General features: G+C 45.8%; 2 protein-coding genes across 2 annotated transcripts; one reads left to right on the top strand and one right to left on the bottom strand.

The window, feature by feature from the left end:
* Positions 1-683: 683 nt before the first annotated feature.
* LOC117007363 (bile acid receptor-like) lies at positions 684-8,474 on the bottom strand. Its single transcript, XM_033080449.1, has 10 exons — positions 8,384-8,474; positions 6,862-7,236; positions 5,951-6,091; positions 4,264-4,403; positions 4,070-4,177; positions 3,880-3,979; positions 2,661-2,789; positions 2,282-2,401; positions 1,065-1,178; positions 684-913 (listed from the first exon to the last, which is right to left on the bottom strand). Exons 1-10 carry the CDS (start codon positions 8,472-8,474, stop codon positions 684-686), a joined length of 1,548 nt encoding a protein of 515 aa, XP_032936340.1.
* A 13,262-nt stretch (positions 8,475-21,736) lies between these two features.
* SIKE1 (suppressor of IKBKE 1) lies at positions 21,737-26,304 on the top strand. Its single transcript, XM_033080392.2, has 5 exons — positions 21,737-22,043; positions 22,162-22,267; positions 22,522-22,664; positions 24,501-24,614; positions 25,001-26,304. The coding sequence occupies exons 1-5, from the start codon at positions 21,885-21,887 to the stop codon at positions 25,088-25,090; spliced, it is 612 nt and encodes a 203-aa protein (XP_032936283.1). The 5' UTR covers positions 21,737-21,884; the 3' UTR covers positions 25,091-26,304.
* The last annotated feature ends 633 nt before the right edge of the window (positions 26,305-26,937 follow it).

The raw sequence follows: 26,937 nt of genomic DNA, 5'->3' as shown, positions 1-26,937 counted from the left end.
GTGGCACCATGGACGGAGGCACCACTGACCCGACACAGCCTGGGGGTGGCCGGTGGCACCATGGCACCATGGACGGTATCACCATGGATGGTGGCACCATGGACGGAGGCACCATTGACCCGGCACAGCCCAAGCGCTCACCGGCTGTGGCCTCAGGCCCTGCTCAAGGCACGGTCACACAAGCAGCCTGAACGCTTAATCTCGGTGGGCCTGGAGAAAAGCGGTGATACCGATACTGATCCCGGCACCGACATCGACACCGACACCAACACCGACACCGACACTGACACCAGCATCGCCGTCGGTGCTGATACCGGCACTGAAACCGACACCAGCACCAACACTGCTGGGAACACCAACACTGGTGGCAACACCAACATTGGTGCCCACACCGACACTGACACCAGCAGCCACAACCAGCATCGGCACTGGCATCCACAGCAGCACTGACACCGGCACTGAGCGTGGCACCCACACCGATAACGGCACCAGCACCGTCGTGGGTTGCGACGCCAACACTTGTACCCACAGCGACATCGCCGCCAGCACCTACACCGGCAGCGCACCGACAGCGACAGCACCGGCGCCTCACGACGGCCGCTGAGGGAGGGCGAAAAGGGCGGGAAACGAGGGCGCGCGCCCGAGGCGGGAAGGGGCGCGCGGGCCGGCGGCGTTGGCGCCGCCTAGTGGAGGTCCCAGAGGTCGCGCAGCGGCGCTGCCAGGCGCGGGTCCCGCGCGCGCAGCGCCCCCGCGTGGGCGTGGCGGAGCGAGCGCAGCTCCGTGAGGCGGCCCAGCAGCCGCGCGAAGCGCTGCGGGTCCCGCGGGTGCTGCAGCTTCGAGTGCTTGTACAGGATCCCCAGCAGCGGCTCCTGCAGCTCCTCCACATGGCGCTTGTCCCTCAGCAGCGGGCGGTCTGCGGGAGAGCGGCGGCACGGAGAGCGCGGTGAGCGGGATGCTCCGGCCACCGTCGCCCCTCAGGCTCCGGTCGGCGCCGCCGCCCCTGAGGGGACAAATGGGAGCTGCCCCGGGGCAAGTGACAGCTCGTTGTCACCTTCCCCATTTACCTGAAAAGAACACTGTTGTTGCTACGAGCAGAGCGTATTCGGTCTCGGTGACTTTGAGTTCCCCCATGGTTCTGTAGAAGTAGAACAGGGCGGTGATGAACTCCTCAGTTATGCCTTGAAAATGGAAAAAAACAACATTTAAAAAAAAAGTGCAGAATAATGAGGATGTTATTACAGTCGCAAAATATGTTTGCCTGCAGGGTGTGAGGTGGCCCTGCCTGACCTCGGTGTCGGGCTCGGGGCTGCTGGAGCCGGCCCAGCCGGGCTGTGGGGCCGTGAGGGCACTGGGGCTTCTCTCTTAGGAGGAAACGGTGAATGGCTGATCTTAGGGGTCTTTTCCAAGCTAAGTGATTCCATGATTCTGGGCAAGGCTGAGGGAGCTGGGGCTGTTCAGCCTGGAGAGGAGCCCTCAGTCCCTCCTGCAGGGAGGGCTCCGAGCAGGACCCAGCGATGGCTCCAGAGGAACAGGCAGGAACTGATGCTCAGGAAGTTCCACCTGAACGTGAGGAAGAACTTTCCTGGGATGGAACAGATTGCCCAGAAAGGGGTGCAGAGTCTCCTTCATTAGAGATGTTCTAGAACCATCTGGAACCATGAGATGGTGCCATGTGCTCTGGGATGGCCTTGCTGGAGCAGAGAGGTGGCACTAAGTGACCCAATGTGGTCCCTTCCAACCTCACCCATCCTGTGATCCTGTGATTTTGTTATCTTGTGATTCTGTGATTCTATGATCCTGTGATCCTGTGGTTCTGTGATTCTGATTCTATGATCCTGTGATTCTGTCATTCTGTGATCCTGTGATTCTGTGATTTTGTGATCCTGTGATTCTATGATCCTGTGATTCTGTGATTCAGTGAATCTTTTAAGGCTCAGGGCTGTTCCATTGCACAAAATAGTTAACTAACTTAATGAAGACAATGTTAATTTCTAAAATAATGGCAGAAGTTGTATGGCAGTTGAGCTGTGGAGCTTTCAATGGATATATAACTCAAGGGATATCAGCAAGCATGAACACACCCCTTCCTGCCATGAGGATGTAATGCCAGTGTGTAACACCTGAGGAGGTAATGCCAGAGCAGCTCGAGGGAGAGGGAGGGGAGAGGAGAGGAAGAGAGGAAAGGAGCTGGAGCAGTGGCCATAGTGACTATAGAAATGTAATAAAAATAGGGCCAGTCAAGCAAAAGATTCACAGTATTTGATTCTGAGACCTCCATTACCTGTGGTAGTAGTAGAAGATGGCCTCTCTTTATTATGACACATTTCCATGGAATAAATACTGTTTTTATCAAGGCTTTGAACATGACAACATGTCCCGTGATCAGGAAGTCTTACATGACCTGGAACAAGGCAGATGACAGTTCCCAGTCAAGCTTAAAGTGATCTTAAATATTTGTCTGTATCATTGCTGAAAATGTATGAATTTTTCCCAGACCCATGAAGGTATAAAATCCTTTTTGGCATCTGGCTCCAAGTTCTTTGGTTGCTTTTCTTATTGGTCAAGGCTTCTTGTGTTAAATTTAGCACAATATGTAATTAATATAACTGATATTATTCACCCACCCCACAATGATGCAAATCAAGTTATTTCAGACATACTTTCACTGGTTGAAGGCTGGCACTCGCTCATTTTTTGGTTGTAAATTTGGGCTGATCTCAAGAACATCGCCTCCACTGTGGACCCTTTCAGCAGAGCAATCTGGTCCTCACTGGCTAAGCTCTCAAACCCTGCAGAGAAAGGTGCACGTTCACAATCAGGGAAGGCTGGGGCTGCTTTTAAGCCCCCAACACAAAAAAAATGTGGAAAAAACAATTTTTAAAAAAATAAATGTCTTTACTAGAAAAGAGGAGCCATAGTTAAATGATTCATGTGCCAAAGACTTGGGATCTTTCTTGGTAGTTTGCAGGTTAGACAATTAAAAAGAAGAAGGAAAAAAAAAGGAGGGGCAGTTTTCAGTGTTAAAAGATCCACAGAAAGATACAAGTAAAAATTTTGGACTAAGCAAGATGTTATCAAAACATTCTTCCTAATATCTGATAAATATCACATGGCCTAACACCTGATAAATCTTCACTGTTTAGTGACTGTTCATTGTTCATTCCATTCATTGTTATATTGTTTTCTTTTTAGAAATCGTGTTCATCTTTTGACAAGCTCGTTGTCTGCACTTGTAATTCAGGAGCAAAGGAACTTGAGTGATGTTTTTTCTCAAACCTGATCAAAGCAGGGTATGTAACACAAGAAAACAGACAGCTCACCCCTTCCTTCAGCTCTGCCCCACAGATGCTAAAATTGCATCAAATACCTGCTTAGATAAGGTGATTGACCCTTGTCAGTGAGTTTTACAAAGAAAAGTTATCACCCTCCCTGGCAAATGTTACTTTGTCAACTTTACACTGAAATGCAGTGAATTTAATTGTTCTTTATGAAAGAAAAATATGAATAAGAACACCTGGATAGCCCCTCTGTGCTGCCTTTTCCTTTGAAGGAACATCTGTTTTTTCCTTTGGTGATAATGATAAATTGCATACTCAACTGGATTTCAGAGAATGTGGAGAGATAGTAATTCCCTCAAGGTGGTATTTTGAGGTCCATGTGCTTCCAGAAAATGTCTCTACTCATTGTCAGAAATGGAGAAGAAATGCAATAATAGGAAAGTTTTGAACTGAAAGCTTCTAGGTTGTCCTCATGACACGTAAGAAGCACAAATAATCCCTTCAAAGCCTTTTCTTTTCTGTTTAAAGCCTGTATTTTTCTCTGGTTCATGCCATCAGTTTGATTTGGTTCCTCTAATGTTCCCCAAAGGAAGAAACTCACCTGGGAGCCTTTTTGTGAAGTCCACCAACACCTGCACATGAACAACAGCGGTCTCAGACAGGCGGAGAAAACTTTCCTCAGGACTTGCAGTTTCCTGCAGCTGCACAAAAGAGTGTTTGGACACTGGATATGGCCCATAAACATGACAACAGAGACTTAGCAATGCAGGCTGGCTGTGCTGGATACCTACAAACTTCTTGGCTTCCTCAAGGGGAATTGTGTATTTTTGGTGTGCTGCTACAATGTGGTCCAGAAGCTGATGTTCTCCTGGAGTGAGTTCCATCTTCTCTGGGATCTGCTGAAAAAATAAACCAGTCAAGTCACAAGGACTTGGACTAGCAATAAGTGATAAAAAGAGGTATTTTAAATAGAAAAATATCCCACTTTTCCAGATCTTGTTGTAGATGATACTTGCTTACTATTCAATCCCTCATCTTCCAGCTTTATGCTGCAAAGGAAACTGCTCTTCTGCTTGAAATTCTTCCTGAGTCGCTTTGACTTGCACTGGACTTCAGTCAGCAAACCTGTGAGGTGTGAAGTTGCCATCAGTGCTGGTATGTTCAATTAATTACAGTCTGAAGTCGTCATTTATTAGAGATAACTCCAGTCCTGCATCACAGAATCTGTCACCTATAATGAGCTGTGTTTCCTGGAGAATGAGGCTATGTGTTACTTATCAGGTGAGCTGGAGTTCAGTAGCTACCAAAGGCCTGAGAGTCCTCAGTCATCTTTGTTCTTGTGCCTCTGTGACACACAGGCATCAGAATTTTTCATCAAAGACCATCATGCCCTTTTTATTTAATTTTTCCCCTCAAACCCTAAAGCTCATCTGATCTGCTCACTGCTGTCCTGATAAGGCTTGGGATATTTAGCTTCTCTTGTCAGTACTTTTATTTTTCCTTGTACTGTCTTAGAATAACAGTTCTCTTAAGGTGAGGGGATACTTCCCAAGCATTACTGACTTCTGCACACCAAGATGCTACAGGTGCCACCATCCCCAAAATCAATTTTCCTACAGCCAAATGAAGTTTAGACCAGTATCATCTGGAGGGGATTTCTGGAGGCCAGTGGGCCTGGGCCTGGCATGGCTCTGCCTGCAGCCCTGCCCTGGAGGAACATCCCTTGAATGGGATGCCCTTGGAATGGGCTGTGATTAGTTTATCTCAGCTGTCCTGGAGAGATGCCCCTTGGGTTGGCACATCTTCCCTTATCATGGTGAGCTATCCCCAAAGGCATCAGTGATCCCACCACACCTTAGTACCCGTGGTCATCCTTTGTAACCCACTGGGCTTTCCCCCTTGGCACCACCCTTGTTTTCCCCCATAAAAACCCCAGTTTTCACTCCCTTCACTCCCTGCTGCACAATAATGGAATCTCTGGAATTGCTGTAAATGCTTCTGTCTGTCTGTCCCTGAGTCAGCCTGGGATAACCTCGCAAGCAGAGCTGAAATCACTGAGCTGATCTCACTGAGAGCTGATCACTTGTGGCTACAGGCCACAGTTTGCTGAGTTTATCCAGCTGCCAGAGACCCCTCAGAAGGCAGAACCCCCTCCCACAGACCCCTCAGAAGGCAGAACCCCCTCCCAGAGACCCCTTAGAAGGCAGTCCCCCCTGCCAGAGACTCCTCAGAGGGCTGTCTCCCCCTACCAGACACCTCTCAGAAGGCAGTCCCCCCTCCCAGAGACTCCTCAGAAGGCAATCCCCTCTCCCACAGACCCCTCAGAAGGCAGTCCCCGTCTCAGAGACCCCTCAGAAGACAGTCCCCTCCTGCCACAGACCCCTCAGAAGACAGTCCCCTCCTGCCACAGACCCCTCAGAAGGCAGAACCCCCTGCCACAGACCCCTCAGAAGGCAGAACCCCCTCCCACAGACCCCTCAGAAGGCAGTCCCTCCTCCCACAGACCCCTCAGAAGGCAGTCCCTTGCAGGACCCTCTCTCTGGGAAGGTTGGTGCCTTCCCAGGTCAGAGCATGGGACCTCCATGAGCCCCCCGCCCACCTCCAGGGATTGACTTTGGAGAAAGTTTTGTCTGTGGTGATTAGGAAAGAGCCCAGCATGAAGGAGCACTTACATTCTGCCAGCATTCCCACAGCTCTGCACTTCTTGAGGCGGCACTCCTGGCACTTCCTCCTCATGTACATGTCCATCTCGCAGTGCCCCCCGCTCTTGCAGCGGTACACAGCGTTCTTGGTGATGCTGCGCCGGAAGAAGCCTGGCAACGGGAGCAGCTGATGGCTGGAGCAATCTACAGCTGCAGCTTTATCTCACAAGGATTTTAAAGTGTCCTCCAGGTTTGAATGGTTGGGGTTTTAAATGGAAATATTAGCTTGATTTTAAATCTGTTTTTTAGAAGCGTAGTTATCCCTGGTTCTTTCTGATTGGTATTAATTGACATTTTCCATACACAGAATCATAGAATGTGCTGATTTGGAAGGGACCTACAAAGATCACCAAGTCAGACACCCCAAATCCCACCCTGGGCACCCCTGAGCAGGGTCCAAAACTCTCCTGGAGCTCTGGCAGCCTCAGGGCTGTGCCCATTCCCTGGAGAGCCTGGGCAGTGCCCAACACCCTGTGGGGGAAGAACCTTTCCCAAAATCCAACCTAAACTCCCCTGGCCCAGCTCCAGCTGCTCCCTTGTGTCCCATGCCTGGTCACAGAGATCAGAGCTGCCCTTCATGACACAGCTCCCATACCAACAAGTTAAAATGTGATTAGCAAGTAATTACTACTTGCTTGTATTCAATTTTAATAGTAAGTGAAATTAATAACACTGAAGTAAACCTCTAAGAAATGTTCATGAGAAAAGTGCTTAAAGTGCTCACAATAAATACAGACTGTGATAATATTTCTTCAAAGAATGTGATAAAAGTGTGAGTTTGGAGTAAGCACGTTAGACAGGGGGTTCATCAGATAAATTCAAAGCCGCTGTAGCAGGAGCAGCCTGTGGAAGGCAGCACCGAGGCCCCGTGCCCCGCTCACCTTTGCAGCCCTCGCAGGTCAGTGCGTTGTAGTGGTACCCGGAGGCCTTGTCCCCACACACCACACACAGCTCCTCCTGCCCCTTCAGCCTCACCGAGTGGCTCAGCCTGGGCCTCCTGAGCCCCTGGAACCCGCCATCCTCGCCGTGGGGAGCCAGGAAGGGGCCCTTGCTGAGCTCGCAGCTGCTGCCCACGCAGGGCCCGTCGCCGTACGGGGGGTCCAGGCTGTAGGAGCCGTATGGGGACGGGGATGGGGCAGCCTGGGGCTGCAGGGCTGGCACTGGCACTGGCACTGGCACTGCTGAGTACTGGCAGTACGGGGCAGCCTGGAAATCCGGGTCCTGCAGCTGGTAGTTGATGTGCTCCGGTAAAACATCTGTGCCGGGGAAATTGAAAGCGCAGTAAGAGCCTGGAGAATATCTCAACATCAGCTGCTCCATGATTTAAATATGCTTTATGGATTTAGTGGCATAAATATTAGGGGAACACATTTTCAGATGGGCAGTTTGACACATTCTATTTAAATTTAAACCTGTAATGTTCTTCAGTGAAATCTTAATGTAGCGAAATTTAAGGTTTGCACAATATCACGTGGATTAGTGTCAGTAGATAATTGATTATCACTTGCCAACTGATGGCACAGCTACCTTCAGATCTTACACTTAAAGGTTGTTTTTATTAGTTACCCACACTACAGTCAAGTATCTTCCATAAGTGAATTTTTTAATTATTGCAGTGTTTGTTACTGGTACATGGGTCAGGCATCATTTTGAAAATTTTGCACAGGGGTCTGAGAAAAATTGTGTAGAAATCAGAGAGTACTAAAAATTACAGTGACAGGAGCCTTAAACTTGAACTTCAGAGGAGTAAAAAGCAGTGACTTGTTTTATTTAGTATTTTCCCACACATGTGTCTTTACAGTTATGAGATTTTAATTTAGTAAAATGTAGGTACAGAATTGCCAAGAGTTTCTTCCTGCTTTTCTGTCTGCTGAGTTTTAATTTTATCCAGCCTCCCTTAAATACACACAGCTATACCAAAGAAAGCCTGTGCAACATGCATCATGTTTCATTCTTCCTTTGGGACTATTAAAATCTCTATAAAAACAAATTGGAAATTTTTTTTAAAAACAGTTTGGAGGGTTTTTCCCTTTTAGTGAGCTTTGGGTCCTGCCTTTAGTCTTCCAGAATCAAATTAGTTATTGCAATTATAGCTACATAAAATATAGAACAGGCATTATCTATTTATAATGTATCTGGAATACTGTAATAAAACCTGTGTCTTCTCCATGGAGGCCAAAGGGAGACAGCACTGGGGATGTTTACATGGAATAAAAGTCAGAATAATCACATTGTGCTCCAAAGTCTGTATGAGCACACAGGCATAGATTTCAATGCTCTTCCAGTACAAGCTTGGTAAGAGCTTTGAAGTGCTTTAAAGATAAATCAAAATGAGGGGAAAAATAAATTCCCAGAGGAGTTCATTTTGCCATATTTCCAGAGTCCCAAACTTGCTTTACTCACCGTAGTACTGGATGGGCTCGGGAAGGCCGTACCCGTCAGGGACGGTGACAAACGTGTTGGCCATGCTCTGCTCCCAGCTGCACTGCTTCATCCACTCTGTGGGAGATCAGCCTTGAAACACCAACCTGGGGAAAGGAAGAGAACATCCCATGGGGAACAATTGCTGGGTAGGGTTAGACATGGAGCCAGAAAACTCCAGAATTTTCAGATCATAAAAAATCAGATGTCTGTGTGAAGTCACATAACACCCTCAACGAGGCTACAAAATGTTTGAGCGTCCTGATGTTACAGATTCAGGGTAAAACTCTTTCCTAAATTTCCAAGTGGTAGTTAGAAATGTTTTGCTCTCAGTTTTACACAAAACCATGTGGGGGAATTGTTCTAATCACTGATAAATTCTCTAGTTGAGAAGGTTAGAAGGAGCTTCACTGGATTGAATAAATTTGCTTTGGCCATGAATTGGAGCATTTGCTATAGTGTAGATATGAGACTGTCCTGTTTGTGCACAAAGATGGGCTTTTAATGAGTTTATTTTGTTCATTTTTTATGCAGAGTTGAAGCGAGGAAAATAGCATAGAAAGGCCAGCATGGGATATCTGTTCCTTGTCATGTAAGTACTCATTTATGCAGTAAAACTCAACTTTGCCTTGCTTAAGCACTGCCTGAATTGCACTTCCTGTGCTCCTTTAACAGTGTAAAGTTTTCAGTGAAGACCAAAATATTGATTTCCTATAGGATGTGCTGCCTCTAAAGAGCTTTCCACTGCCCCTTGGTTGTTGAAGGAGCCTGGGCTCCTGGCTGGATTCACTGACATTCCCAAAAACAAAGTGCACTGAGAGCTCCCAGTGACATGGTGAGAAGAGCAGCTGTGCTTGGAGCTCAAAACTTAACTAATTTTTTCAGTAATTTGATTTAAAAATTCAAATTTAGAGAGAGAGTCTAAAAAAAGTGTGCTCTAAAAACAAAGAGTTTTAGGGAAAAAAAATGTCTGTAGACAGTGGCAGAAGCTGGGTTGGAGTTTACATCCCCACAGCAAACCTCTGGTATTGCTTAGAATGGAGAGCTAACAGAGTAGTCATTAGGGGATTAAGCAGGAATATTTTCCTTGTCCCTCTGCCTGAGTGGGATGTGGCCACAGGTTGAGTTTTGCTAATCTTGATGCCCACTGAGCAAGAACTGTAAGAGACAAATACCCTGTGAGCCACTCACAGATTTTCCTGAGCTGGCAGGAAGGATAGAAAATATAAAAAAGGCACGGAAGGATTTGGAAAATACAGCTAATCCAACTCCTGCAACAGGATTCTCCACAGAATTTACAGCAAGTTGGGTTAAAAACCTTCCCTCAAGGAGGGGGTTTGTGCTATACCTGCAGCTGAAACAATGAATGGATCCCCCCAGGGAATCTGGAGTCCTGACTGGAAAAAACACACATCCCTTCCTTTGGGGCTGGCCACTTTCTCTTCATGCTGTCAGCAGAAGGTGAAAGGATGCAGTGAGGCTGGAATGCTGGGGGTTTGTTATCTCTGCTAGTAAATATTTGTTTGAGAGCAAAATAAGTCACTGAATCATGAGGTCTTATCAGTTAGATCAATTTGGTCTGGGCAAAGTCTACATTTTTTCCCAAAAATGTGTGTTTGCAGAAGAAATGTGTTTCTGAATTCCAGTGGCTCCTATAAATAAAAGTCTTAATTGAATAGCAGATTTTAAAAAATTACACTGATCCAGTCTAATAAAAACAGTATATTGGGGGTATGAAGTACCAAATGTAAGGTGCTGGATTGCTTAAACATTCTAAATCTTGGAAGCAGTTTTTCCTCAGGCAAACTTTCCTCAGCTTAGGTATTGTATGAGAAAGGTTTCAGCCCTTCTTGCTGATTTTTATGGCTATAGCAGTAACCAGTTGCACCTACAAAATTTCCAGCTTAGACTGAGGCTTTGTAAACTGAAATCATAAATTAAGAGGATGTTAGCACAGCAGGGATAGTAAATCCAATGGTTATCTGAGGAATGCTCTACTGTCTTAGAATGAGATGTATGTGTAAACATTAAGAGTTTCATTTTCTGACATTTGAGAATTTGGTGTTGACAAGCTTGTTCTTCTGATCAAACAAAGCATTGGGCTTTTTAAAGCAAAAAAAAAAAAAGAAAAAAGAAAGAAAGAAATAAGAGAATAAGATATGTAGGGAAGGAACTTCATTACCTAGGCCAGGCAAGTTCTGAATTTTTTATGAGTTGACTGCAAGAGTGGTGTTTCCAACCTTTGCCTCCCCTCTGGTGAGTGAGGCAGCAGCAGGGAGGCCTCTGCAGCAGTCCCTGGGATTCTGTGATCCCTGTGCTGCTCTCCCCAAGGCTCTGAGGCCATCCCAAACCCCTCACACCTCATGGGACTGAGCCTGACCTGCAGGACACTTCCCCAACCCACACAGGCTCTCAGCAGCCCTTTGCCAGGCAGGGGAATTCTGCACGTGCCCAGCATGGTGACACTCCTGACAGAAGATACCAAACATGCCCAGGTGTGATGTCCCAAACAGTAACTGGGACAAAGTTGAAATAAGGATGGAGCAATGGGTTTGGATGTTTGGGGCAGTTGCAGCCGTGCCATTCTCAAAACAAAATGTTTTGTGACCCTTTTTCTTTTTTTTTTTTTTTGTGTATTCCCAGTGTAACCACATGTTTGTGCATTAATGATTTAAAAGGAAGCAAAAATCTAAATACATTCCCAGAGAGGATGCATAAAGGTCTTTAGCCTAAAAGGTGGAAATAACTGGGAACAAAAAATGAATTTTTTAATGACTTTTTTTTGTAGCATCCCAAGCAGTAACACACATAGGGTGGGAGCATTCAGCCACACAGACTGAGCTGACAGAAAATGTCATCTCATAAAGCACAGGCTGTTCTTGCTTTTCCTCCTTCTACTGAACATTTTCACATGTGAAGACCTGAGCAGGTGAGGGGAATGGTGTTTTTTGGAAGAGGTGACCAACACTCAAGGTGGCTCAGCACATTTGAAAATTTTGTGCTTTTACAGGCTTAGTTTTGCCAGGGCTCATCTTCTGAACTGCAAACACTCAGTATAAACCAGAATGTGTTGATTCAAGGCTTGGTCATCCATCTCATGAAGAAATTTACTTCTTAGACCCAACTGAAAGACTTGACAATTTATCAAAAATGGAATCCACTAAAGAAAAAATAAAAGCCATTGATTGATAAAAGCAAAGTACAACCATAAATAGAATGTACACGTTCAGACTGGAATCTGAATTGTACATCTATTTATTTCTATTTATGGTGAAAGATGTGGGGTTTATCATTTTTATTGCTATAAAACCCCATATCATAAAGCAACATATCATCAACTTATCAAATTTATTGGGATACAAAACATCCTTCATGGAGCAGGGGAGCCCTGAGGTCGGTACTGACAGTGCTTTAGCTGCTACCATAAATATTTTGACAGTTGAGTCATGGGGAAATTTCTTGTTTACAGGGAATTTTAGGAACTTGAGCTGAAGGTCTTCACCATCTATTTAGCACACCTTGGGGCACACTGGTGGTCACGTAGTGGAACTCAGAGCAGGTTTCAGCCCTGGGTTTAAGCACTGTACTTTGCTTGTAGCTGGAAGGCAAAGCTGGTTTTTTTTTTTAATTTGTGAAAATTAAAAACTGAAAAAAAAAAGTAACTGAGCAATCAGTGCCAAGTAGGTGTGATGCTGATCTATCCAATTTCACTCAAGCAATTCAGTAATCACTGCTCACTTAATTAAAGGATGATTTTGCAGGGGAAATTGTAGGATCATTTGATTGATCCTGTGTGAAGCTTCCATGCACTACAAAAGGTTTTCTGTTCCTCCTGGTCTTAATGTGCCAAGAAGCTCCTCAAAGCTGCTCTTTGAAGAAATTCCACTTTTCTTCTTATTAAATGTGTTCCTTCCTGGTCATATAATAACCATAATACAAACTGGCTTATTTCACCAATAGACTGCATTGCAATTATCTTGAAATTTTCCTTTGGAATTGTTATTCCATGAATAATTATTTCAAAGGCATAATTTTTATACATTGCCAAAGAAGAGGTTAGAGGTTGTTTGAAACTCACAATTTTCCAGCTACTTTTGGGCAGAGAAACAAATAATTGAATTTAAAAGCTGTTTTTCTTCACTCTGTGTGTCAAATGAAGAATTGCTGGAACAAACCCTTGGCAGCAGAGCACCAGATTTAAAAGTGCATATTCGCTGTTTTCATTTAGGCAGATGTTTAAAAAGAAAGAAAAAAGGAGGTAAAGAAGAAGAAAAGAGGTAAAGAAGAGAAGAGGAGGTAAAGAAGAGAAAGGGAGGTAAAGAAGAAAAAGGGGGGTAAAGAAAAGGGGGTAAAGAAAAGAAAAGGAGGTAAAGAAGAGAAAAGGAGGTAAAGAACAGAAAAGGAGGTAAAGAAGAGAAAAAGGAGGTAAAGAAGAGAAAAAGGAGGTAAAGAACAGAAAGAGAGGTAAAGAAGAAAATAGGAAGAAGAAAAAAAGGAGGTAAAGAAGAGAAAAGAGAAGAAAAAATGAGGTGAAGAAGAGTAAAGGAGGTAAAGAAGAAAAAAGGAGGTAAAGAAGAAAAAAGGAGGTGAAGAACAGAAAAAGAGATAAAGAAGAGAAAAGGAGGTAAAGAGAAAAGGAGGTAAAGAGAAAAGGAGGTAAAGAAAATGGGATAAAGAAGAGAAAAGGGGATAAAGAAGAGAAAAAAGGAGGTAAAGAAGAAAAAAGAGAAGAAAAAAGGAGGTAAAGAACAGAACAGAAAAGGAGGTAAAGAAGAGGAAAGGAGGTAAAGAAGAAGAAAGGAGGTAAAGAAGAAAAAAAGGAGGTAAAGAACAGAAAAAGGAGGTAAAGAAGAGGAAAGCCAGCACCTGGGATATTTTCACACGGTAAATTGATGTGGCTGGAGCAGTTTATCCCCCCGAGCATGCAGAGAAGGGAATGAAACACTCACGGTGCTCGCAGGGAGCTCCTCTCCCAGGTCCGTGGGGCTGCAGCGCCGGTCCCAGCTCTGCTCCAGCTGCAGCCCAGCAGGCCTTTCCCTATTTATCAGTTTGTGTGCACAGCCCGGGCTCCAGACACTCGGCAGAGCCACGCTGCGGCTCCGAGACACCAACTTCCCACACAGCTCCTCTGGGGTCGGAGCAAGGGCAGCTCTGAGCCCACATAAATCACAGCAGAACTGGGTCATCAGGGACAGAGGCCATGGGGACCCTCACGTCACTGCTTCCCAGAGTCCTCCCTGCCCAGCACAAACATTTGGCTTTCTTGCTAGAATTCCATATTCTCCCATTTTGATCGCTTCACGTTGACATGTCAGGGTGGTGATGGAAAATGTTCCATTCCCAAGAGGGGAAGATATTGCAGTAGTATTATCTGGAGGTTTTGCATGACATAATAATTTAATTTGGAAAGGCTGGATCAGGCCAGGACCTCCAAACACCAAACACTCACCTTGTCCTCTGTGTTCTGATGCAGACACCCCTGAGGTGATGCAGGCTCACACTGAATTCATTGGCAACCTCAGTGAACTTGATTGAGTTCATGCTGCCATTAACTCAGCAAAATTTCATTCTTAAAACCCCTGAGTATTTCCATTATTAGTAACTTCTAATAAATTACATTGCAATTTGATGTTTTCATTGTTTCCTAGGTAGATGTGACCCTTTGGATAGGGAATTGTCTTGTTAGGTATCATGATGTTCCAGTGCTCTCAGCAGGCTGCAAATCTCCTCACTGCAGGAGGAGCTCACCTTCTGTGTAAGATCAGGTCTCCATTCACCTCAGGAAAAACTGCTTCTGTTGGATACTGCATGGAATTAGATGGGAAAAGGAAAAGTAATTTCCTGTTGGGTAACTTACAGCAAAGTCACTTAAAACACTCCTTTGGGACAGGAGGTTTTCATGGATAAACTGCCATCACCCTTCAAAGGTGATTCATGGAACATTTCTGTTCCATGGGCTCCAGAGAAGAGCAGCCCTAAGGCTGCTCATTTCCATGTGCCATTTAGAAATCTGTGTGTGGAGTGGAATGGTTGAGTCTTTCAAGAACAAGCAGCACCGACTGATAAATGTTATTTGAGCATATTATGGGGTTTTCTAAGTTTTCAGATGTCCTGTGGTGGTAGGGGGCTGGAATGCAGTGATTATGCAGCAGAGATGAAGATAATGATGTTCTAAGCTTAATTATGATCAGCACTTGTCTTTCTGGTAAAAGAAGCCTCATACAGAAACTTTCCAAATTGTCAAAAAACTTCAATAGTAAAACTGAAAGCTTTACAATGGATAAAACAAATATTTTTTTCACAGAAGTGTCTCTTTCACAATATCCCATTGACTTTTGCATCCAGCTTTTCTCATGAAAGTTGGAAAAACAAGCAGAGGTTTGTGAAATATTATGGTTAGATTTTAAATGCTACTGACTTTTATTTTTAGCATTTTTTTCTAATAGAAGGCACCTTATGGATAAGCTGTTCAAATTAGCTGCAGGATGTGGGTATCTAGAGCCTGTTTACTCCAGGGGGCTTAAGCCTGAAGCCCAGGTTTTTAAAAGGCATCAAATCCCCATTCTACTCAGTTTATAAAGCCTGCTGGATTCAGGGTAAATTCAGTTTCTAAAATCAGTGTATAAACAAGTATATAAAACTTAGTTGTAATAGAAATGAATTGCAGTAATTATTCACCCAAGGTTAATTAACTCCCACACTGTAGTAATTAAACTATTTTGCATAATCATGAAGTGATTCAGACCAGGTGACTGGCTAAATACATATATTTATGTAAATACAGATGTTTACATTATTTTAACAAATCACTGTTCCTGTTCAGAGCTTAGCATGACAAAAATGGGAGACTTGAGGGCACACTTGAGTCACCTAAAATACTGCTGCAAAGAACAGGAAAATAAACTCTTTTCCATGCTTGTAAATAATCAAAAACCAGCAAGGTTATTTAGGAGTACGGGAGATTTAAATTACAAACTAGGGAAAGCAATCACTGTGGTAAAAATAGCACTGGAGTGAGTTCCTTGTACAAGCTTCTCCACTGGCTGTTTTGGGCAACCAGATTGAACTCAAGAATTGTTTTCTCTGAGTTGCTTTGGTTTGTAAAGAGGACTTTTTATAAAGAGAGCTTAAAAGTTCTGTTCCAGCTCTGTTTTATGTTATTTTTCTATACATACATCAATTCTGTAAAACACTGCTGAAGTCTCTGGTCAGCACACATGTCCAGAGCCACTTCAGTGGCAAAGGAAATAGTACCAGACTCCAAGCTGGCTTTACTAGCAGTGAGTAAACAAAGTGTCACTCATGGATACGGCCTGGAACCGGGAGCTGGACGAGCTCGTGCCATGAGCCAACATCCAGAAGTGGCACTGAAGTGGGGAATAAGGGACACCACGTGTTTTCCATGGAAAACAAGCAGATGTGGTGACAGCAGCCTGACCTGCACGCTGCTGCAGCCACCCCTGCAGCCTGGGAGCTCGGGGCAGGCAAATCCCCGTGGAGTTGGGCAGCTGGCTCCAGGAGATGCAGGAAGAGCTTCCCTGGATCCATACCTGCTGAGAGAATCCGTTTTCAAGGTCAGCACAATTCTTTGTTTATCTGGAGTGGAGATTCCAGATGCCTGTGACTCATCTGGTATCCCAATAGTTAAAGGAAATCGCATCTACTCCAGCTGGATCTTCTCTACATAAATGACCCGTTTGGCTTGATCTGGTATTGGATTGTTTACGTAACTTCAGTAATTAACCACTATCAGCCTCATTAATGAAACATAAACCACCTCTTCTGCTCATTTATAAAGCATTTGTCAAACAAAACTCAAACAAAGGGCAGGATCTCAGCAAAGTAACAGCCCTCCAAGAGCTACTGAGCCTGGCTGCAGGGCACAGCAGTCACTTGGTTGTTGTTTTTCAGTAGAACTGAAGCAGAAGTGATGGCACTGTCTATTGCTCTTGGCTAACTTCTCCCCAAGCCATCTGAGATCTGTCACATGAGGGCAAGGATGCCTGGACAACTATTTTGGCCATTTCAGTACAAAATACTGATGTTCCAGCTCGTTACTGTAAATCATTAAATGATGAAAGCAAGAGTCAAATACTAAATGACTAAAGCCCTCAGAAAGCTAATTGCTAATTACAGTAATTGTTGTTCTATGTGAGTTAAAGGTTATATTAAAATAATGATATTTCATTACAGGGTTAAATCTCTCCTGTTGGTAAACTGTTCTGAGCAATATTAAAGAAAGCTGAGTATTAACAACACAGACTATGTAACAAAATGATCTAACCTGACCTTTACCTATTTTTATGTCAGAGAAATAAAATGGTTCAGAGGCATAAAATACACTGACAGACACATCCATGCTAAAAGTTTTGTTCTCTGAGACCTTGGATTTCCTTTCCAACTTGTTGAGGAACTCATGAAAAAAAACACAAGCTTTCTGTTCCCCCTCTCTTCTATTATTTTAGATCTTCCAAAGGTTCAGGAATGCTGACACTGCTGGGATTGTTCTTCATGGGTGTGGATGAACCTCTCAGCCCTAGGTGAGGAGCAGCACAAAGCCCTGTGAGTACTGATTTTGCCTGTTGGTGTTCACCTTGCACAGTGAACAGCTCCCATTTAGCACTGCAGAGAAGTGTTCATTAGTGGGAGATAACAGAAATAATCTGTGTTTTGCATCAAATGTATCAGGCAAATCCTCATGATAAAATTGGATGAGAAATACTCAGAAGATGGAAGTTCTTGTTAAGTTCTTAAATGTTTTTGTGGGATTAAATGATGAAATATCAGACCAGAGAAGAAGAACAATTTTGGTCTTTTTGAGACTTTTTTTCTTAATCATGAAGTTGTTGGATAATTTCACCTTGCATTTTCTTACAAGGCCAATCTTGAAGAACTAAACATTATGTCAAATTTCAGTCCAAGAGCTAGACTGCCTTAAACTCACATAAAAATCTCAGGATGGCCTACAAAATGTTACCATGTCTCCTATTTATTCTCTTAATCTGCAGTGCCTGAAGGCAGGGTAGGTAAAATAAGCCCATCCATTCCTTCACAAAGTTTCTGGATACCCTGACACCTCCCCTCTGCCAAATCTGTTTCCCCTTGGCTGGAAGACAAAGATTTTTAATTAAAATGCTCCAGCAAGGCACAAGGTGGAAGAAAGCAAAACTATCAATGAAGTTTGATTAGAGTATTTCATAGAGAATACTCATCACTACAGGCACTGCAATGACTGCACTTTGTAGGTACAGCAGAGGGAAGTTATGACCTGATTTCCATAAAGCAGATCTTGACACTCTGTATTAAGCATTACAAAATAATTACAGTGGAATCCCTTGCTCAGCATTTTATCAGCAGTGGTCTTGCTGCTGAGAGGCTGAACTAACTGGATGTATCCATTTATCAATGATAATGTTTTTCCTTTTTTCCAGCCTGGATTCCATCTCAAGGACATTTGTTTTAACAGTAGAAAGAATATTAGACTCATAAATGTGAGTGCTGTGATGCAGTGGGTGACTCCTCAAGATTTATCAAAGCAAGATAATTAGGATGAACAATAAGACTGAGTTTCTTGGTAGTATTTTTTGTCACAGGAAAACTCTGTGTTATGCCACGTTAATCTGCCTTGAAGTATGGGCTGGGAAGTACAAGAGGAGGATTCCTCTGGGCTCCTGGCCTGTGAGTCTCTGTGCTACCCTTTTGTTGAAGGTGTTACCAGGGAAATTGTGACAGTAGCCAAGAGCTCTCTTAACACCACCACCTCATTTTAAAAGCAAGCAGACAGAAAGTGTTGGGGTGTGTGGTGTGAGAGGGGGCTGGTTTGCTTTTTAAACAGCTTTAGCTGCTGAAAAAGTTGGGTTTTGAAGGAAGGACTTGTAATGGAAATGAGAATTGTTGCATTCCATTTTTAAAAAGCTTGTGCCCTGCTGCATCAGCATGGGAGACTTGTGCTTTCCAACACTTAGCCACAATGTTTCTACCTGTGCTCACCACCCCTACAATTAATATAATTTCACTGAAAATCCAAGAAGTACCCTAGAAATTCGCCCTTTACTCTTTTCTCTACTTGCACTATCTAGATGTCACTCCATGTGTCACAGAGGTTGCCATTTGATACTGGTCTGTTCATAGAATCCCGGAATGGTTTGGGTGAGAAGGGACCTTAAATCCCATCTTGGTCCATCCCCTGCCATGGACAGGGACCCTCCACTTGCCCAAGTTGCTCCAAGCCCCATCCAACCTGGTCTTGGACACTTCCAGGGCTGGAGCAGCCACAGCTTCCCTGGGCACCCTGTGCCAGGGCCTGCCCACCCTCACAGGGAAGAATTTCTTCCATACACTAACTTGAATTTCTGCTCTTTCAGCTTGAGCCCATTTCCCCTTGTCCTGTCCCTCCATTTCCAGATGAGGGGTTCCTCTCCAGCTTCCCTGTGGCCCCTTTAGCTCCTTGAAGGGGCTGTGAGGTCTCCACACAACCGTCTCTTCCCCTGGCTGAGCAGCCCCAGCTCTCTCAGCCTGTATCCATAGGGGAGGTGCTCCTGTCCCCTGAGCAATTTTGTTCACTTTTGGTCCATCTAGATTTCTTTTCTTTGTGATTTCCCTACTGTTAGCAAGAGCCTCCTCGGCTGTACTCAGAACTGTTGTGTATTTATCTCACCACAGAAATACTGTTTCTGATTTTCCAAAGATGGCCTGGAAGCAGTTTGGGCAGTTTGGGCAGCAGCTTTGTTGTTCTGAGCGTCCCAGTACTCTGCTATCCAGCCTTCACTTCTACTGCTACAACAACCCCGTGTTCTGTTTGACAAAATACAGCCATGTGGGTAAGAGTTATTAAAAGCATTAAAACATTAACCTCTTGTAACCCCATTTTTCACTTTGTACACACACATAAGTGTTTAGTCAAATCGAAGTTAAACACTAAAAAGTTTGAGAGGCCAAATTTATACATTCTATTTAGTTTACACAGAATTGATGTGATAAGCCAAAGGAATTACAAGGCACCCCTACTCAGAAATGCTCATCTGTTGATTTGTTTAAGCTCTGTTGCTACACACTCGAAGTTTTGGTGACAAGCATTCCCAGCATTTGAAGCAAGGAGCTTTGTCCTGCTGGGATCCTCTCTGTCCTGGCGCCACAGGAACTCACTCTGCTGTCCCTTGGAGCTGGACAAATGATCCCATGTCCAGATCTGCTGGAGAGGGGCTGAGCCCCAGCTCCAAGAGGGAGCAGTGTGGCAGTGGTGTCAGAGACTCTCATCTCCCTCGTCCTGGAATTCTGTTCCTAGAAGCTGGAATGCCACAGAGGAAATAAAGTGATCCTGAAATGACAGTCTGGTACAGCAGTGCTGGCCCTCAGCTGTCCCTGCCTGTCCCTATGGCAGGGAAGGCCAGGATGGCACCTCTGAGTGTTAAATCAGAATTAAAAACACAAGAGCAGAACAGGCCAGCAGTTCAGACACAACCCAGAGGTGAAATAATCCTCCACACTGCCCAGACCATGGGTTCCTTCAGCTGATTTTTACTGATGTGAGCTGGAATTCCCAATGCCACATCTCTAAATGCCTCATTGAGTGCCTGAGTCAACTGGAACCTCAGGGATCACAAGTTTGGTCTCACAGAAATCCCTGTGTTGGATGAAGTGGAAAAGGGAAAGATGGTTCTGGCACACAGAGCTGGTTCCATGGAGCTGTGTCAGAGCTCTGTGAGCCTGTCCCGAGGCTCTGTGGAAATGGGTGCTCTGGGAGAGGCTCTGGGGGCAGGCACGGAGCTGGAACAGGAGCAGAGGGAGGAAGCAACAGGTGCTGAGCTGCACACGAGGGGTCGTGGGAGGATGTGAGAGTGGGACAGGGGAAACCAGCACTGGCTGTGGCTTAGGGGAGATGTGTCCATCCTGGGACAGGGGAAACCAGCACTGGCTGTGGCTCAGGGGAGATGTGTCCATCCTGGGACAGGGGAAACCAGCACTGGCTGGGGCTTAGGGGAGATGTATCCATCCTGGGCCAGGACAATCTTTACATGACTTGCTCCATAACCACGGTCCACACAGCAATTATTTGTCAGTTTTCCAAGTATTCATGACTTGCCTATTAGGAAAAAGAATTCTGATAAACTGTCTTGACTTTCTAGTATTCTCTTTTAAGATGAAAAATAGGGAAGGACCAGAAGGTGAAACATGCTATAACCATGGTCTGGACTTTTATTTCCAAACTAGCAGAAGGATTACATTTCCCAAATTTGCAGAATAGCTCTCATACTTTACTAATTAATCTGATTCTGATGAAATATTCCAACTGCAGCTGCTTACCCTGTTCTCTTTTGCATTGTGTGCATGTTTTGAGATTGTTGCTTTTATAAAATTATCTCATTCAGCACTTCTGCATCAGGCTTGATTATCTCTGGGATCATAAAAAAACCTTCATCTGATAAAGCATCCTACAGTTTTCTCATGTGTCTGTGTGAATAGGAATTTAAACTAGAAAGATTATTCAAATCAAAGTCAAAGCAGTCCTGCTAAAATATTGTTGTTGAAAACATTGTCAATGAAGTCAGTGCTACCGAACAAAAAACTTTGTGCAAAGCCTCAAGGACACCCCGGATCACCAACAGTAGCTTCAGTTAGCAAACAAGAATCAAAGCAGCGAGTCAGCATTGCACGGCTTGTTATTTTGAGTGGCGGATGTTTACTGTTGGAAGGGACAAACAGCGGGATCAGATAAGATGGGAGCCCCGCAGATCCCGGCCGGGATTGATCGCGCTGGGAGGGAGCAGCCGCACAGATAAGCGGGGCCCGGGGTCAGGGCCACCAGCCCTCCGCAAACAGCACGTGCCGTGCCGAGCCGAGCCGAGCCGCTCGGAGCCCCCCCGGGATCCCCCGAGCGCGCCGGGGCCGCTGCGCTGAGCGCGGGGCTCTGGGGACACGGGGGGCTCTGGGGGCTCCAGGGGTACGGGGACTCTGGGGGGCACGGGGGGCTCTGGGGGCTCCAGGGAAACGAGGGGCTCGGGTCGCGGCACCGCAGTGTGGGGGCTCCTGGGCGGGGGTAGCACGTCTGCCTGGGGCAGGAGGCTTTGTGCCGCCGTGTGCCGGGGCAGTGCGGGCCCTTCTCACCCCAAAACGCCCCCAGAAAAGCCCCAAAAGCAGCGAAAGCTTCGAGCTGCACCGGGAACAGCGGGAGCAGCCCCAGGCCCCGCCCCCGGCGGTTGGCCCCGCCCCCAGCCCGGCCCGTTGGCTCCGCCCCGGCCCCGCCCCCTGCCCCGGCCGTGGCGCTCTGGCGCCCCCAGGCGGGCCCTTGGCGGATCGGCGGCCTCGCGCCGTCCCGCGCCTGCGCACTGAGCGCCGTGGCCGCGGGCGGAAGCGGCGTCCCGGCCCCGCGGGTTCGCGTCCGCCCGCGCCCGGCGGCGGGGCCGGAGCGGGGCCGAGAGCGGGGAGCGGCGGCGGGGCCGCGAGGGACATGGGCCGGCCGCGGGGCTGAGCAGCGCCGCCCGCCATGAGCTGCACCATCGATAAGATCCTGACGGACGCGCGGACGCTGCTGGAGCGGCTGAAGGAGCACGACACGGCGGCCGAGTCGCTCATCGACCAGTCGGCCGTGCTGCACCGGCGCGTGGCCGCCATGCGGGAGGCGGGCGCGGGCTGCGCCGACCAGGTGAGAGCGGCCGGGCCGAGCCCCGCGTCTCGGCAGGGCCCGGGCGGGGCGGCCGGACCGACCCCCGCCTCTCGGCAGGCCCGAGGCGGCCGGACCGACCCCCGCGTCTCCTCGGCAGGGCCCGGGCCCCGCGGCGGAGCGACCCGACCCGTCCCGGCTGCGGCCGCACGTGGTGCTGGCGCAGGAGAACACGCAGATCCGCGACCTGCAGCAGGAGAACAGGGGTGAGCGGGGCCGGGGGGATCCTGGCGGTGATGTTGGGCGGTGTGCGGGGCTGTCCCGGCGGGGGGTTTGCCGAGGAGAGCAGAGGCGTGTCTGTGTCGCCTGTGGCAGTGTCGCTGCATGCCCCGGGTCGCGGCTCTGGAGTCTCCTCCGGCAGCGATGGGACAGCCAGTCCCGCCCGCAGCCCGAGCCCAGCGAGCCCCTGGGGCTCCTGCTGCCGCTGCCGGCCCTGGCCGTGACCTGCTGTGTTCTGCAGAGCTGTGGGTCTCGCTGGAGGAGCACCAGGACGCGCTGGAACTCATCATGAGCAAGTACAGGAAGCAGATGTTACAGCTGCTGGAAGGGAGAAAACGTGAAGAGGCTGAGCCAGTCTTGAAAGTCCATCAGGCTAATTCTGGGGTAAGGTGGGATGAGGACAGGAGGATACTCAAGACCCTTGTCCTCTGCTCGCTGTCATGCAGTCTTTCTCTCCATTCCTGCAATGTCTGTGCTCCGAAGTAGATTTTCTCCAAATCTTGACTCTGTTTGCTGGTATTTTCCCCCGTTCCTTTCAGAGCTGTCCCAGAGGACGCTGAGGCACAGCCCCTTCACAGCCTTGGTGGAGACTTCTTCTTTCAGCCAGGTGGTGACTTCCCTGGTTAAGCTTAATGTACCTGATGCTCTATAGTAAAATCAAAGATGTCCAAGTTGTTACCATTCCTGTTCAGTAGTTGTAACAAAGGAGAAAAAAAACCTTCCTAAATCTCTGTGAGCTGCATATGCTTAGTTCTTAAGAGATTTCACTCCCCAGTGTTTTTAAATCTAGATACTCTGTGCAGTGACCCAAAGTGTCCCTTTGTGCACATTTGGCTCAGTGACTTCAGAGCTCTGAGATGTGGCTGCTGATAACTGCTGCCTGTTTCATGTTTAGGTATCTAGTAATAATAGAATAACATTAAATTTCCATTTAAAACTTAGGAATTGTGTTAGAGACCAGTAGGTTGGTTCAACCCGGTGACATCTCATATCTTGTAGTTTTTTCATTGGAACTGGAGCCAGCCTAACTCTTCTCATGTGTTCCTTTGTACTGCTATGTGTCAACTCACTGGTTCTCTTTTCTGAGTTGCTTAACTCCTCAGCAGGTAAATGGTGTAGCTGTGTTTGGTTTCCAGTGCCTCCCTGAGTGCATGAATTGCTGTTTGTCAAGGTTTTACATTTGAGCAACATTGGACAATGCAAAGCTGAGAAGGCTCTGAAGGACCCCTTTGAGGAATATCCCTTGATTGCCTCAATGTCTAGGCAAAGTCTTCTGTACTTCAGATTAAGTCCTTGAGTTTTTTCCTCCCCACCATTTGAAAAACATTGACAAACTTTTAATGTCTTTAAAAGAATTATATTCTTAGTGGAACCATCTTCCTGTTTAGAAAGATAATTGTTTAGAAAAATAATAATCGTTCTTCCCAGAAGTCTTTGTGTTCTCCAGCTCTCTTCTGGATGCTCTTATTTGTTTACATACTTTCTGAATAATGGAGTTCCAAACTGAATTCTCTGCTCTATGGTAAATTTATCTTACAGGGGCAGTAGAAAAACTGTGGGCACTTACAGAAACTCCATCCTGTCACATTAGTGCTGTATTCCTTTTAAGCAAGAGCTGTTGCTTCATATTGGAATTTGTCAGTGTTTGTTCCACGTGCATTTCTGAGCTTCAGCAAAATGCATTTTCCAGAGGATTACTGCTGTATCTGTATTTTAGAGATTCTGTAAAATCTGCCTCAGGAGGCTGTGCTCTTACTTGCTTTAGTTTAATTGCTCGATGTCCTTCTGAGATAAGGCTGTTTACACTTGAAATCTTTGCTTTTATTTGTGTTGTCTTTATAAACTCAGCCAGGCTTTTCTAATAAAGCAATATAAAATTTGCTGCCTACTAATCATGTTCACATGAACCTGAATCTGCTGTCTCAGACCTTGGCACACTTGAAATTATTTCCCTTTGAGTCAGGGTGCCTTATCTTGCTGGCTGCTGTGTCTCTAGTCACTGTTTTCACTGATAAAGGACTGCTGATAAAGGACAATAAGGTACAAGTTCTTATCCTTAAGCATACAGGGTAGAAAGGCTTGCAAGTGCTTGGGAGGAAAGGATTAAAATTCAAAAGAGAATCCAAAATCAGGAAAATGGAAATGGTGATTTAGAAGGGATAAATCATGACTGTTGCTTCTACCTGGACTTATTGAATGTATTGATTTTATATCTTTCAGGAAATTGAAAGTCAAATAGACAGAATATGTGAGATGGGAGAGGTGATGAGAAAAGCTGTTCAAGTGGATGATGAGCAGTTCTTTAAAGTTCAGGAGAAACTGGCTCAGTTGGAGGTAAGAACAGAGCCAGCTTGCTGAAGATGAATTGAGCTTTGGGGGTCTCTATGTATTTTCTATGTTTGTATCAAGAGCTTACAACACTAAGAATTTGAGGATGGGGTCAGGAAATGCAGAACATGATTATTTATTTTCAAGTTCTTAATGTTCATATTATTTATATATATATAAAAATAAATAAAGCCAGAAGATAAACTTTAAATTATGTGGTTCCAGTGTGCCAGCACTGTATTAATGCTTGCATTACAAACTTTATGTATCTGTGAAGGAGTGGGACTGTGTAAAGATAAGCATCTTTTAACTATGAATTAGCACCTTTCTGTGATAGCCCTTTAGTTGTGAATTAGCTCATTTCTAGTTCAGCAAAAATGTTGATTTTGCAGCTTGAAAACAAAGAGCTGCGTGAGCTGCTGTCGATCAGCAAAGAATCCTTCGAGGTGGGGAGAGAAGATCTGCCAGACTGTGAAGCTTAGGCCAAAAAACCTCATCTGCCAGCCTTCAGAGACTGTTACGAAACTACCTGACAAGGATTTGTTGTTTCAGGTGTTTCCTTGTATATTTGTTTTATCTTTAAAGTGTGTGGGCTGTTTTCTCTGCGTTTTTCTAAAGTGTTGATGGCAAAAGCTTGCACCCTGCTCTTAGTACCTGCAGCACTCACTTGTTTAACACTGAATATTTGATGTGTCCTCCCTTGTGATGGTTTGTTTCCTCTCCCTTTGTTATTTTTTTATGAGCTGTAGTTAATAATTCCAGTTGTGCAGATGGCTCTTAAATCCACCTTGTCTATAGCTAGAGAACAAAATGCAGGTTGTGATTATTGTGCTTGATAGAAGGAATAGGAGATGATTGAGAAACCATAGTGTGAGAGGCAGGGATGTGCTCTGGCTGCTCAGGGCAGCTGGGCTCTGCAGAGTGAGTGACTTTGTGTCCTGGCCACTGCTGAGAGAGCAGCAGAGCACTTGAAGGAGTCACTCCTATTCAGAGCAAACTTCACCTTGTTTTAGGGGTGAAGATTGGAGTTAACAACCCTCCCTGACACACACATTTTTGAAGGATGAATCTTTTTTGATAGCTGGACCTTCCCAGTGCTCCCAGTTACCAGGCAGCTCTGCTGTGTTGGTGTGCTCAGAGCTTGCCAGAGCACAGCACCTGCACATCAAAGCTCTTCAGCCTCCCACAAATTTGGGTTTGGGCAGAGGGAGTTCAGGTCTGCGTCAAAACAAACCAAACCACCCCCACAGACAGAATTTTAATGTCACACCACGGGTGAGTCTGGTGTTCCACAGTCACTGCAGGTCCTGTGCCGAGTGGAATTAGAGGTGCAGTGTTGTAGGAGTTTCTCAGAGTGGTATTTTTATTTTATCTTTTGTATAAAAGATTTCTGTCCTGCCTGTAATCGAAGAACAATCTTCCAAGAACGGTAAGCATCTCATTTCCACTATTAGCTTAAATTTTTAATGCCACTTTTCCCAAGTGAGACCTTTGATAGATGCAGAAGGTGACTCATTCCTGTGCTTACTGAGAGACAGTGAACACTGGAGGCATTGAGAACATTTGGAATACCCAGCAAGACTGGTAGATACAGGATAGGGAATTTCTGTACAGGAGTGCTCTTGTATACAATCCTTTTCTATTGGAAATTGTTCAGGAGGAAATAATAAAAAAAAGGGAAATACTGTCTCAAGTGTTTTGTTTTGTGAGTCCTGGGGAAATTCCATGTATTCTCTATATTCCCAAGGCTTTTGCACCTGGGTGAAATACTGCAATGAACAAAATGTTGAACTTTTACTTTTTAAAATTAACATCATCCAGAAGGCCTGTGATGCATTTTTCTCTTCATTCTCTGAGTGTAGAGTAACATCCCTCCAATTGGGTCCTTGCTGTGCAGACAGAAAAAAACAGAAACTAAACAGCACTTACTTGGAGTTTATTGTTAATTATTAATAAAAATTGGCAAGGGAAGTTGAAATATGTTCACAGAATATCCAGATTTGGAAGGGACCCACAAGGATCGAGTACAGCCCCTGCCCTGCAGACACCCCAAAATCCCACCCTGTGTATCCCTGGCAGTGTCCAAACTCTCCTGGAGCTCTGATAGCCTCAGGGCTGTGCCCATTCCCTGGGGAGCCTGGGCAGTGCCCAGCACCCTCTGGGGAAAGAACCTTTCCCAAAATCCAACCTAAACTCCCCCACTACAGCTCTGTGTTCCATTGCTCCTCTCCCATTCTGATCTGTAACTGCAATCTTGTGACTGTAAATGGCCACTTGTACACGGTTCCCGAGGGCTGCTGAGCATTTTCAGAACTTGCTCCACTTGTGC

This window comes from Catharus ustulatus, chromosome 25 (genome assembly GCF_009819885.2).
Source record: "Catharus ustulatus isolate bCatUst1 chromosome 25, bCatUst1.pri.v2, whole genome shotgun sequence".
NCBI lineage: Eukaryota > Metazoa > Chordata > Aves > Passeriformes > Turdidae > Catharus > Catharus ustulatus.
This window is presented reverse-complemented; position numbering and strand designations above follow the sequence as displayed.

Excerpts from the sequence above, each read along its gene's own strand:
- LOC117007363 (XM_033080449.1), bottom strand. The coding sequence starts at position 8,474 with ATGAAGCAGTGCAGCTGGGAGCAGAGCATGGCCAACACGTTTGTCACC. Across the intron at positions 4,178-4,263 it reads CTACAACAAGATCTGGAAAA|CAGATCCCAGAGAAGATGGA; the intron begins GTGGGATATTTT and ends TTATTTTTTCAG. Across the intron at positions 2,402-2,660 it reads CCAGCCTTCAACCAGTGAAA|GTCATGTAAGACTTCCTGAT; the intron begins GTATGTCTGAAA and ends GCCTTGTTCCAG.
- SIKE1 (XM_033080392.2), top strand. The coding sequence starts at position 21,885 with ATGAGCTGCACCATCGATAAGATCCTGACGGACGCGCGGACGCTGCTG. Across the intron at positions 22,044-22,161 it reads GCGCGGGCTGCGCCGACCAG|GGCCCGGGCCCCGCGGCGGA; the intron begins GTGAGAGCGGCC and ends TCTCCTCGGCAG. Across the intron at positions 22,665-24,500 it reads TCCATCAGGCTAATTCTGGG|GAAATTGAAAGTCAAATAGA; the intron begins GTAAGGTGGGAT and ends TATATCTTTCAG.